At 45.2% G+C, this 12,721-nt stretch overlaps 1 protein-coding gene across 1 annotated transcript in view; it reads left to right on the forward strand.

Moving 5' to 3' along the window:
* Window positions 1-12,721, forward strand: part of STX17 (syntaxin 17) — a 54,157-nt gene that overhangs the window by 26,778 nt on the left and 14,658 nt on the right. Inside the window, exon 5 of the mRNA XM_053466104.1 lies at window positions 1,374-1,474. Within this exon, the coding sequence (XP_053322079.1) occupies window positions 1,374-1,474 (101 nt within the window). The remainder of the gene's footprint in view (window positions 1-1,373; window positions 1,475-12,721) is intronic.

Consider the following 12,721-nt stretch of genomic DNA (forward strand, 5'->3'; position numbering starts at 1 on the left):
GGATAGGCCGGGGGAGAGCATTCCAGAGGATAGGGGCAGCCCTTGAGAGAATCTTGTAAGCGTGCATGAGAGCTAGAAATCAAAGGAGAGGATAGAAGGAGATTGTTGGATGAACGGAGAGAGCGGTTAGGAGTGTATTTAGAGATGAGCGATGAGATATAGGTAGGGGAACCGCTGTGAAGGGCTTTGAAAGTAAGAGTAAGGATTTTGAAATTAATCCTGAGGCACACTGGCGGCCAGTGAAGAGACTGACAGAGGGGAAAGGGATTAGGGAAGCAATGTGAGAGGAAGATAAGTCTGGCAGCAGCATTCATGATTGCAGAGGGGTGAGACGGTTAAGGGGGGAGACCGGCTAAGACAGAGTTACAATAATCAAGGTGGGAGATAAGGGCATGGACAAGAGCCTTAGTGGCATGCTGTGTTAGGAAGGGTCAGATGCGGGCAATGTTTTTAAGATGGAGACGGCAGTTTTTAGAGACAGACTGAATATGGGGGGTGAACGAAAGGTCGGAGTCAAGGGTGACACGAAGACAGCATGCATGAGGAGACGGGCAGATGATAGCACCATAAACATTCAGGGAAACTGAAACTGGAGGGAGGGAAGATGAGTTCTGTTTTGGACAGATTGAGTTTCAGCAAACATGCAGACCTCCAGGTAGTGATAGAAGCAAGACAGTTAGTTACATGATCCAAGACAGAAGGAGAGAGATCAGGAGAGGATAGATAGATCTGGGTGTCATCAGCATACAGGTGGTATTGAAAGCCAAAGGACGCGATTAGTTAGCCTGGGTTATCTGCTTTACAGAAATATCTACTTTTCTGGGTATTTTTGGTTTATTTGTTTAAAATTAGAGTTGCAATCCCATCATACCTAATGTAAAAAATCTACGGCTTTGTAAAGAATAATGTACACCTTATAGTATGTCCCCTATAAGTGGTGGGAAAGTATGGAAATTGTATATAAATGAGGTACTTCTGAAATCAGGACACCTGAATTGATAAACTTGGAGTGTTTCTTCTGTCCCTTTACCTAATTTTGTGAGGATTCAGAGGGGAAAATATATAAAAATTTAATTTTTTTTCGCTAGTTTTTACTAAATTTCTCATCCTAAATTTTCAGCGAATTAGCTAACTGTGGTATCAAAAGAAAGCCCTCTCTCTCCTTGAAAAAACAATATATAGTTTACATGGGTACACTATTCGCATGAAAGCGGAACATTTGCTAAACCGACATACCACAAAAATTGCAAAATTTCTCCGGGCTTTGAGGTACCAAAAACCCCTTGGACTGAAGGGGTTCAATACAGTGCTGGATCGTTCCAAAACATGTCCATATTGATATATTTTATTTTTGTTTTCTTTAACACTAAAAGCTTCTGGAAGCAATGATTACAATTCTAGTGAAATGTGTTACACACAAATGGAAATGCCTCAAGATCAGAATGCTACAGAATCATGGAATGCACTGGAGAAGGTACATTCTAACATTTTCTTCATTTGTGTATATTTTTAGAGAGAGAGAGAATTTTTCATATTTGAAACATGAATAAAAATATTAATTATACTTTTCTTTGTTAATGTGTGAAAAGTTTTTAGAACGGCTTGCAAACTCTCACTGAAAACTTGCACATGTATTAGTGGAAATTTCCCCAGGAATTTTTGTGTTAGCCTGTATTTCCCAGCTCACAAGATTACCTTGTTAGGGAGGGAGAGTCCCCCTTTGAGACTTAAATACCTTTTGTCTCTCTTTTCTACTGTTGCAATGTTTGATGGATAACTACAGTACTCAACTTCTTAATGCCTTACTAACAACTTCTACATGCCCATGGTTACATAAAAGTATATCAGTATGTCACAAAGTTACAATTACAATTACAATAATGCCCCAATTATTTTCCATCTGTTTACTACAAAGACTGGAGTTTTTCTACATTAAATTTGGTGGTTGTGTAGAGCTGCGTGAAGCTGCACCCCCTACAATTGTCACAAATAAAAAATCCACTTTGTTTCATTAGTGCTACGTTTGTGGTGTAAAAATTAAGATTTGTACTGCTTTCATTTTTAAGATAACTGATTTAATAAAGGTCACCAAAGGTCACCCATCCCCCCTACAGCAGCCAAAAGACATGAAACCAGGTTGGTTGGTTAGTGCTGCATTTGTGCTGGTGTGTACTATTTAAATCTCTGTTCTGTCTCATTTGGTTTTGGAGTTATTAATATTCCTGGGAACCCTTGCGGGGCACGGCCAGGACTGCTTACTGATGTCGGTGGGCAGTCTGGCTGATGTTGGTGGGCGGTCCGGCTGATGTTGGTGGGCGGTCCGGCTGATGTCGGTGGGCATTCTCGCTGATGTCAGTGGGATATGGGCAGGAGTGGGTCGTGTCAAGACCTGAAGGATTCGAGAGTTGACCCGGAGAAGCTTCCCAACCTAGCCTTTTAGCCCCTAAACAACCCGACAGACCCATGCATGGGTGAGATCAATGCACTTAGGAGAGGTTGCTGAACACATATTAGGTGGTGTTTGGCTGTGACACATACCATGGGCTGTAAATTCATACCTGAACTTTTTTTTGGTGTTACTGAATGCCTCAATATAGAGACAATAGTTGGAAAGCCTTTTAATGTCTAATAATGAATATGAAGCACGACAAAATGAAGGTACGAAATGAATTTACGAGTGAGACCGGACGCGACCCACCACCTGAAAACCAGAGGTCAACCCTCCCAAAGTTTTGCTGTACGAATCTGGATCTAGGGGGACCAAATGTTTATCATATTGAGGCATTAGCTGATCATTTTGAAACGAGTTTCGTAAAGATATGAACACATTCCAAATGGTGTAATATAGCGGGTAGCTGCGGTATCTTAGTCGACTTCCAATTACGAGCGATTAGTAATTTTACAGCTAAGAAAAGGTGTATGATTAACTTTCTAATAGAAGCGTCTATATGATCCGGGAACATGTGAAGAATTGCAAGCTGTGGCGTGAGAGGGAGGTGAACATGCAGTGAGGTTTCGAGTAAGGTAAACAACTTTTTCCAAATTTTAAATATAGGCGGACACGACCGCCAAACATGTAACATTGTACCATCGGATTGGCAGCCCTTCCAACAAAGGGGCGAGCAGGAGGGAAACGTGAAATAGCAAAACGTTACTTGTACTTATTGCCATATAACTTGTGAAAAATAAAGCAAAAAAACATTGGGTGCTTCTAAACTCAGGACAAATAGTAATTCTAATTAGCAGCTTTTTCTTTAGCGTTTGTAGATGACTAAACTATTTCTCAAATAGGGGCGTGGCCAACTGAGCTCCAAGATGGACGCGTGAGTTGTGAGCTCAGTGTACCCTCACTTTATAATCCCACCGTTCAGATCATTTAATCGAGGATGGGCACGCCTAATAGGTCTGCGGCAACGCCGAGGTCGCAGGGGGCTAAGGACAAGCAACCACTCACCTCGGTACGCTCCTATTTTCACGGGGCCGTCGACCATGACTCGCGGGACTCGTTCCCTAGGCCTCTCTCCGCTCCCGGTAGCCCGCAGAGTGGCGTATCTGAGGACATCGGTCCGGCTCTCCCACCCGGGGACCGTTCTACCCCTCCTCCGGACTCACCTTGGCAAGAGGCTCTTAAACACCTACCGACGAAAGCGGATCTTATGGAGGTCGTCGACCGTGCGACACGTGGTATCCACGATGTGCTCACTGAGATCAAGTCGGATGTGAAGCACATTGGCGACCGGGTGGCTACGCTTGAAACGGACACTACCAAGATCTCCTCCACTGTCGATCTTCTGTCTGCCCAGCTCCAGGATCAGGCGAGTACTATTGTTGGTCTTACTCGACGCCTCGACGACATAGATAATAGAGGCCGCAGAAATAATTTGAGAGTACGGGGTGTCCCTGAGACTGTGGAGCTACCTGACATTATTCCCACTCTGCGCAAGATTTTTAACACCCTACTGCAACGTCCGTTGGACACTGACATCAAATTTGACCGGGCTCACAGGGCCATTCGACCGCGATCGGATGATACACAACCGCCTCGTGACATCATTTGCCGACTGCACGACTTCCCTGTCAAGGAATCCATCTTGGCACGATATCGGCCAACGAATTCCGTCTCCTGGGAAGGCCATAAAATTTTGATCTTTCCTGACCTCTCGCCGCAAACGCTGCAGTTTCGGCGTCATTTACGTCCTGTTACTGACCTGCTCTGTCGCTCGGCGACTCCGTATCAGTGGGGTTTTCCTGCGGCTCTGCTGGTTCGGAGGGATGGCCGTACCTTCTACATTTGGCAGGCGTCCGATGTGCCGGACTTTCTTGATCGTCTGGACCTCCTTCAGGTGCAGGTAGAGGATTGGGAGTACAGCTTTTCAGCACCACCGTGCTTGTCGGATCCTGCCCGTGCTTGGACTCCGGGCCCCCAGCGACGTAAGCGTCAGCGCCATCAGAAGGCTCCGTCACCGGCTTGAAGGACCTCTTTTTCCATCGCTCCTTCAGTGGAGCTTCCAGTTCTCTCTGTTGGTTTCTGCCTCGTTGCTGTCGGCGTTGCCTGGACTTGGACTATCTCCGCGTCGCTTCGGGTTTTTTTTATTATTTCTATAGACTTACCTTATTCCGACGTTTTGCTTTTCCGTCTCGTCCAGTATCCGTTTCGTCCGTTTAGCTCCTGATACTGCACCCCTGTGAGGGTATGTTCCGTCTCATGTTGCCGTGGAGGTCTTTTTGTCCTCACTGTATTGGTGCTCTCTTCTTTTTATTTGATTTTTATTTGTTTTGTTTACCTTTTTATTTTATTCCTTTCCCTTGCTTTGATTTACATGATTGTGTTCTGTCGTACACGTCTCCCTATACACTTTAGTGCCTTTGGGCCATATTTCTGGTCCTTCACGCTTCCGTCACGTATGTGCTGCCCCCTACTGGCGGTTGCAGTACTCTACTCGCACCACACTACACTACACCCCTTTTTTTTTTTTTTTTTTTTTTTTGTTTTTGTTTTTTGTTTGTTTCGTTTTCTCCCCGGTTCCCCTGTTCGGTGGTTCTCCTAACCTCCTATTATATTTTCATGAGGGTATCTGCTCTGAATGTGTGTTGTTTCTTTTTATTATGATTACTCTTGGTTTGTTTGTTGGCCGCTGCTGCCCTGCCGGAGCCTGCCGTCCCCGGGCGTCCTGCCTGGTGGTCCTGGTCTTGGATCGTCTTTTTGATCTACTGGCTCATTCTTCAATGCGATTGCATTTGACGATTGCTTCGTCTTGGTTTGGTTATTTGTTATTTTGTTTCTGTTTTCTCCTCACCCTTTTTTTGTTGAGCGGTATCGACGTCATTACTGAGGGGTCCCTGCCATTCTCTCCATGTCTCCTGAGTTGATACGTTTTACTTCTCTCAATGTTAGGGGGCTCAATAAGCCGCAGCAATGCTCCAAATTGTTACATGTCTTACGCTCCCTGAAAACTAAGATCGCTTACATTCAAGAAACGCATTTTCTGGCCTCCAAACAGTTTAAGTTGTCTGATAGATATTTCCACTCGGTCTACTTCGCCAGTAGTCCGGACTCCAAAACTAAAGGAGTTGCTATCTTGATTCACAAAGACATTCCCTTTAAGGAGCTGGAGGTATGGCGGGACCCTGAGGGACACTGTCAATGTTTTATTGGTCAACAAAAGGTCACCTTGGCTAACCTCTATGCCCCAAATCAGAATCAAGCTGTGTTCATAGTGCGGGTTTTAACTAAGTTGTCTGCCTTTCAGGAGGGCCTCACCGTCCTGGGGGGCGACTTCAATATGGTCCTAAATCCTGCCATGGATTGCTCTGCCTCGACTTCTCACATTCCCTTTTCTAGCATTAATAAGGTTAAGAGGCATTTGCACCTTGGCCAGTTGGTTGACGTGTGGAGGGTGCAGCATCCCCGGGATCGTGATTATACTTACTTTTCTGCTCTACATAAACGCTACACCAGAATTGATATGTTTTTTCTTTCCCACCATCACCTGTCCCTTCTTTTTAAGACAGACATTGGTATCCAATCCTTAAGTGATCATGCCCCTGTCTGTCTATCCCTCTCCCTCCCCAGCCTGCCTACGAGACTTTGGTCTTGGCGCCTGAATGACAACCTTCTGGGGAATCCTCAGGATTTTGCGGACCTGTCCGGTCATCTTCGTACCTACTTCCAGGAAAACATCTCCCCTGACACCCCCTTCCCTACTGTCTGGGAGGCCCATAAAGCGGTCATTCGGGGCCACCTGATCAAATTGGGTTCTCGGAACAAGAGGTTGGAATTGGCTTCTATTTTAAGTCTTAACCAGCGCATTGCCCAATTGGAGTTGCGCCATTAGCGCACTGGTGATGACGCTCTCCTTCTCCAATTGCAGGCACTTCGTGACCACCTGGCTACCATTTTAAATAATAAAGTTAAGCGTAACTTCCTGCTTCTGAGGAAGCACTTTTTTGAGTTAGGGGATAAGCCCGGTAAGTCCCTGGCCAGGGCTCTTCGACATAAACGCTCGGCCACGTATATACCTAAAATTCAATCCTTTTATCAAAAGTTGTACAACCTGCCGTCCTCTTCGGATAGTTCCGTTCGGGATGCCATAGATGCATATTTATCCAAATATCAGAGGCTCCGTATCTCCAGGGACGATAGGGCGGCGTTGGACGCCCCTATTACCGTGGAGGAGCTGGATCAGGCCCTGAAGCTCCTGCCGCGGGGCAAATGCCCGGGGCCGGATGGTTTCTCCCCGGTCTATTACCGCAAATTCTTCCCTGTACTAGGCCCGCATTTGTTGAAGCTCTTTGGGGTTCTGTCTGATGGATCCCCTTTACACCCTTCTTCCAACACTGCTGTGATCACTGTGGTCCCCAAGCCCGGTAGGGATAATGAATGTTGTGGCAGCTATCGGCCAATTTCGCTCATAAATACCGATCTGAAGCTGCTGGCCAAGATACTTGCGCTTCGGCTCCAGCCCCTGATTCCCTCCCTTGTCCACCTTGATCAGGTGGGCTTTGTTCCTGGCAGGGAGGCACGGGATAATATGATTCGTCTACTTAATCTCATGGCATACTCTCAATACCATAAAACTCCCTCTGTTTTGCTATCTATGGACGCGGAGAAGGCCTTTGACAGGGTGGCCTGGCCCTTCCTATTTGCGGTGCTGGCTAAGGTGGGTCTTGGACCCGTTTACTTGTCCCTCGTTGGGTCCCTGTACACCAATCCGTCGGCCCAGGTTAGAGTGAATGGTGTCCTGTTGGGCCGGGTCGCCCTGTCGAATGGCACTCGTCAGGGATGCCCCCTCTCCCCTTTATTGTTTATTTTGTCCATGGAGCCGTTGCTTACTGCTATTCGTCTTAACCCCAACATCTTGGGCTTGCGGATAGGGGGCGTTGATCATAAAGTTCTGGCCTATGCAGATGACGTGCTCTGCTTCTTACAAGATCCACTTATGTCCATTTCTCACCTACTCGCTGAATTGCGTGCATTCCAGGCCCTTTCTAATTATAAGATAAACCTTCAAAAGTCAGACGTCCTGGGACTTAATGTAGACGAATCGCTCCGCGCCCGCTGTTCTGCTTCCTTCCCCTTTCATTGGCGTTCCGATCATATTAAATATCTTGGTCTTCTTCTTTCCCCTGACCTTTCCGACCTCGCCTCTCTTAATTTCATCAGACTCCTCCGCTCCATTGATTGGTCGTTCCCCCATCTCTCCTGGTTTGGTCGAATCGGGGTCCTTAAAATGAATGTCCTCCCTAGGTTACTCTATCCCATCCAGACCCTCCCCATTTTCTTGCCGAGGTCGTTCTTTAGGGCCTGCCAGAGGCTTTTTACTGGATATGTTTGGAGGGGAAGGGCCCCTAGGCTCTCTTATTCTCATTTGACTAGACCGAAGTTGTCGGGTGGTGTGGGGCTCCCTAACATTGAGCTTTATTGGATGGCCTCCCATCTCCGGCGGCTTGTAGAGTGGTCCATCTTTGCGCCTAAACTCTGGGTTGTTATGGAGCATTCGATTTTTGCCCACCATATCTCGGTTGTCCCTTGGGTTCCTGAGCCGTCTCGCCACCTGCTTATCCCACGTCACCCTACCGTCTCTCCTACCTTGAGGGTTCTTAAGAGAGTCCTCTCCAGGGGTCATCTCCTTACTCATCCTGGTTCCCTCACGCCCGTATCGCATAACCCGGCTTTTGTCCCTGGTTTGTCTCTGGCACACTTGGTGGCATTGTTGCCTGCTGGGTCATCTGTACTCCGGCTGCATCATGTCCTCGCGGGTTCCTCTTTGCGCCCGCTCCTTGACCTTTGCAAACTCCGTCCTGTTCCTAAGCACTTTAATTTTTTTTATGTCCAACTTAGGCATTTTGTTTCAGGCTTGCTCCGCGATCCCCGGGTGCTGCGTCCTCTCACGACCTTTGAATCTCTATGTGATGTTGGCAAGGAGACCCCTCATCTTCTGTCTCTTTTGTATTCTGCCCTGCTGGACACCACTTGTAGGACCAAACCGTATTACTATAGCTTCTGGGAGAGTGAGTTGGGGCTTCAGTTTTCGGATCAGGAGTGGGGCAACATTGCTTACCTTACACACAAGGGGTCCATTTCTAGTAAGACGCAAGAACTGGCGTTTAAGATACTCACCAGGTGGTACAGGGTGCCGGTGGAACTCCATAAGTTCTTGCCTCAGATTTCTGCGTTGTGCTGGCGCTGCGAGTCGTCTGCGGGTTCCTATGTTCACATTTGGTGGGACTGTCCCCTGGTACGCCCGTTCTGGTCTGTGGTGTTGGCGATTATTAAAGAGGTTTGTGACCCGGACTACCAGTTGACGCCTCAGTTGGTTCTCTTACAGGCCCCTCCCATCCCGATTGGTCGCTATAAGCGTTCCTTGACCCTGCACTTTTTGAACGCAGCTAGGGCCCTGATTCCTCAGCTCTGGAGATCACATTCCACACCTCCGATTAGGCTGTGGTTGCAGAAGGTTAACTTTCTTTGCCATATGGAGTCCCTGGTTATGGCTTCTAAGGGCTTATCGCATAAGCATGAACTGCGCTGGTTTCATTGGAAGACCTTCCTCCTGTCTCCGAGGTTCCCTGCCATAGTGGGTGTGGATGCCCCACCGTCTCGCTGAGTGTTCTGCTCTCCCTACTCTGCATATACCCGATCTCCTGCACCTTTGATTACTTATCCCTTATTGTTTTCGATTTTTCCTTTAATTTTTGTCATTATTGTCGATGCCGCTCATGTTTTGTCTTTTATTGTTTGATTGTTCTGATCAATGCCTCACATTCTGTGTTTTTACACGCTGAGGCGGTGTGCACTCGAATATTGCCAGTACCTACTCGATTCTCATAGGCCTTTGCATACACTGCTCTTGTTTTCTCAATTGAACCGCATATTGTACTACTTACCTGGTGTCATTCTGTCGCTAAGGTTACGTGTACTTTGTATTGCATGCCTTTTTGCCTATGGCCTTCTGCTGTGGTTTCAAGTCATGTTTTGTATATCTGGGTATGTTTGTACCTGTTTTCCTCGTATGTTCACTCACTTTGTGACTGTGTACTGTTGTGGTTCTCTTTGCAATAAACGGAATTGATAAAAAAAAAAAAAACTATTTCTCAAATACAAGTGAGAAAAATTTGTGCTTAAATTTTCACCATAATTTATTCTTTTTTATAGGAAGTTAGATGATATGATCAAAAAATTGTATCTAAAAAAGCCCTTTGGTATCTGAAGAAAAAACCCAATGTATAATTTGTGTAGGTTCACTAAATGAGAGAGAAGGAAATTAAAGCTAAAACAGCCTTGGTTATGAAGGGTACGAAAAGGAAAAACAGCCCAATCCTTAAGAGGATAATGCTTAATATGTCCAACATGAAACCGGCACAAACGTTCATTTTTGCTGCACAAACAAATGGTATATTTTTATTCACGTTTCAAAAACATGGGGTGTCAACTGTACACAGCTCAGTGGAATTAGATTGCAAAGCCGGCACAAACACAGCACTAAGCAATCAGCCTAGTCTCCTGTATATTGGCTGTTGTAGGTAAACCTTTGGTGACCTTTATTAAATCGTTAACGCCAAATCCCAAAGTGCAGTGATACCACCCGTGTATGGGTTTGTTGGGTTGTTTGAGGCTAAAAGGCTACATTTGGGAGGCTTCTATGGGTAAACACCCGGGTGTTGACGCCCACTCCCCGCCCATATCCCACTGACATCAGAGGGACCGCCCGCCGACATCAGCGGGACGGCCCGCCGACATCAGGGAGCAGTCCTGGCCGAGTTCTGCAAGAGTTCGGTATATTAACCCCTTCGCGACCTTTGCCGGTTCAGGACCGTCATAACAAGAAGGTCACTAAATGACCTTTGACGGTCCTGAACCGTCAAAAAATTAAATAAGCTTAGAAAGTGATCAAGGATCACTTTCTTCGCTTAAACGGCCTTGCTGCAATGCCTCGATGTCGAGGCATTCAGCAAGGCCGAGATCGGCATCGGGGGCCATGTCTGGCCCCTCCCCGGGGCGTCAACAGCCGCCATACATTGTATGGCGGCGGACGCCCGTTTTAAAAGCGTTTAGGAGGCGATCAACGATCGCCTCCTAAACTTAAATGGTGTCGCTGGAATGCCTCGATCAGGAGGCATCCAGCGACACCAAACACTTACCTCTGGGTGGGCTGTGACCGCTCCGGAGAGCGGTCACAGCCGCCGCTGCCGGTGATCTTCGCCATCAAGCAAGATGGCGGCGGCCCGGGAAATAAAACAATAAAGACGAAAGTTCGCTAGAGGGTCTCCAGACCCTCTAGAGAACTGGCTCCACTTGCTGGTTGAATACAGGTACTGCATTCAACCATGCAAGTCAATGGAGCCCAGCTTTCTAATCACTATGTGATTAGTAAAATATTCAAAAAAAAATAAAAAATGGGAAAAAAAAATGTGCTAACATTTAAAAATTATTATGCAGTGATGTCACTAGATGAACCATCCAGTACCAGCAAAATGTGTAAAAAAAATATAAAAAAAAGTATTAAAAAAATAAAATAAAATTAAAAAATAAAGTTTATTATTTTGAGCAAGTGCTAAAATTTCTCAAAAATTTCAACAAAGAGTTAAAATAAAAGCACTTCAAATACCCAAGGGGTGTCTAATATATAAAAAAAATGGCTGATGGGGTAAATTGGAGTGGCCTAGCTCAAAGATAGGGCATAGGTACAGACCGACCAAAATGGAGAAAAAAAGCGCACTTCCCAAATGTGGCATTTTAAATCTGAAACAACCCGACAAACCCATGCATGTCGGGTATCACTGCACTCAGGAGATGTTCCTGAACACACATTGGGGTGTTGTTTGACAGTGGCATATACCAGGACCTGTATATCTATAACTAAAATACAATTTGTGTGAAAAAAAAATAAAAAAAATTACTATTACAAAGTTTGACAAAGTGTAGTTCTATAATTGGTGCATGGAAACGGTTAAAATAACAGCATTTGGAATACCCTGGGGTGTCTAGTTTTCAAAAATATATGGTTTGAATGGGTTAAATTGAGTTAACCGGCTTCAAAGATATTCCAAAGAGGAGAGGGAGGCACAATGACCAAATGACCACCTGAATTACGCATGCCCCAAAAGTAGCCTTTTACCAGCCAAACAATCTGACAAACCCATGCATGTGGGGTATCGCTGTACTCAGGAGATGTTGCTGAACACATATTGGGGTGTTGTTTGACAGTGACATATACCAGGACCTGTATATTTATAACTAAATTACAATTTGTGTGGGGAAAAAAATAAAAAAAATTACTATTACAAAGTTTGACAAAGTGTAGTTGTATAATTGGTGCATGGAAAGGGTTAAAATAACAGCATTTGGAATACCCTGGGGTGTCTAGTTTTCAAAAATATATGGTTTGAATGGGTTAAATTGAGTTAACCGGCTTCAAAGATATTCCAAAGAGGAGAGGGAGGCACAATGACCAAATGACCACCTGAATTACGCATGCCCCAAAAGTAGCCTTTTACCAGCCAAACAATCTGACAAACCCATGCATGTGGGGTATCGCTGTACTCAGGAGATGTTGCTGAACACATATTGGGGTGTTTTATGATAGTGACATATACCAGGACCTGTATATTTATAACTAAATTACAATTTGTGTGGGAAAAAAAATAAAAAAAATTACTATTACAAAGTTTGACAAAGTGTAGTTGTATAATTGGTGCATGGAAAGGGTTAAAATAACAGCATTTGGAATACCCTGGGGTGTCTAGTTTTCAAAAATATATGGTTTGAATGGGTTAAATTGAGTTAACCGGCTTCAAAGATATTCCAAAGAGGAGAGGGAGGCACAATGACCAAATGACCACCTGAATTACGCATGCCCCAAAAGTAGCCTTTTACCAGCCAAACAATCTGACAAACCCATGCATGTGGGGTATCGCTGTACTCAGGAGATGTTGCTGAACACATATTGGGGTGTTTTATGATAGTGACATATACCAGGACCTGTATATTTATAACTAAATTACAATTTGTGTGGGAAAAAAAATAAAAAAAATTACTATTACAAAGTTTGACAAAGTGTAGTTGTATAATTGGTGCATGGAAAGGGTTAAAATAACAGCATTTGGAATACCCTGGGGTGTCTAGTTTTCAAAAATATATGGTTTGAATGGGTTAAATTGAGTTAACCGGCTTCAAAGATGTTCCAAAGAGGAGATGGAGGCAGACTGACCAGATTTGTTA

Source organism: Spea bombifrons, chromosome 5, assembly GCF_027358695.1.
Source record: "Spea bombifrons isolate aSpeBom1 chromosome 5, aSpeBom1.2.pri, whole genome shotgun sequence".
NCBI classification, from domain to species: domain Eukaryota; kingdom Metazoa; phylum Chordata; class Amphibia; order Anura; family Pelobatidae; genus Spea; species Spea bombifrons.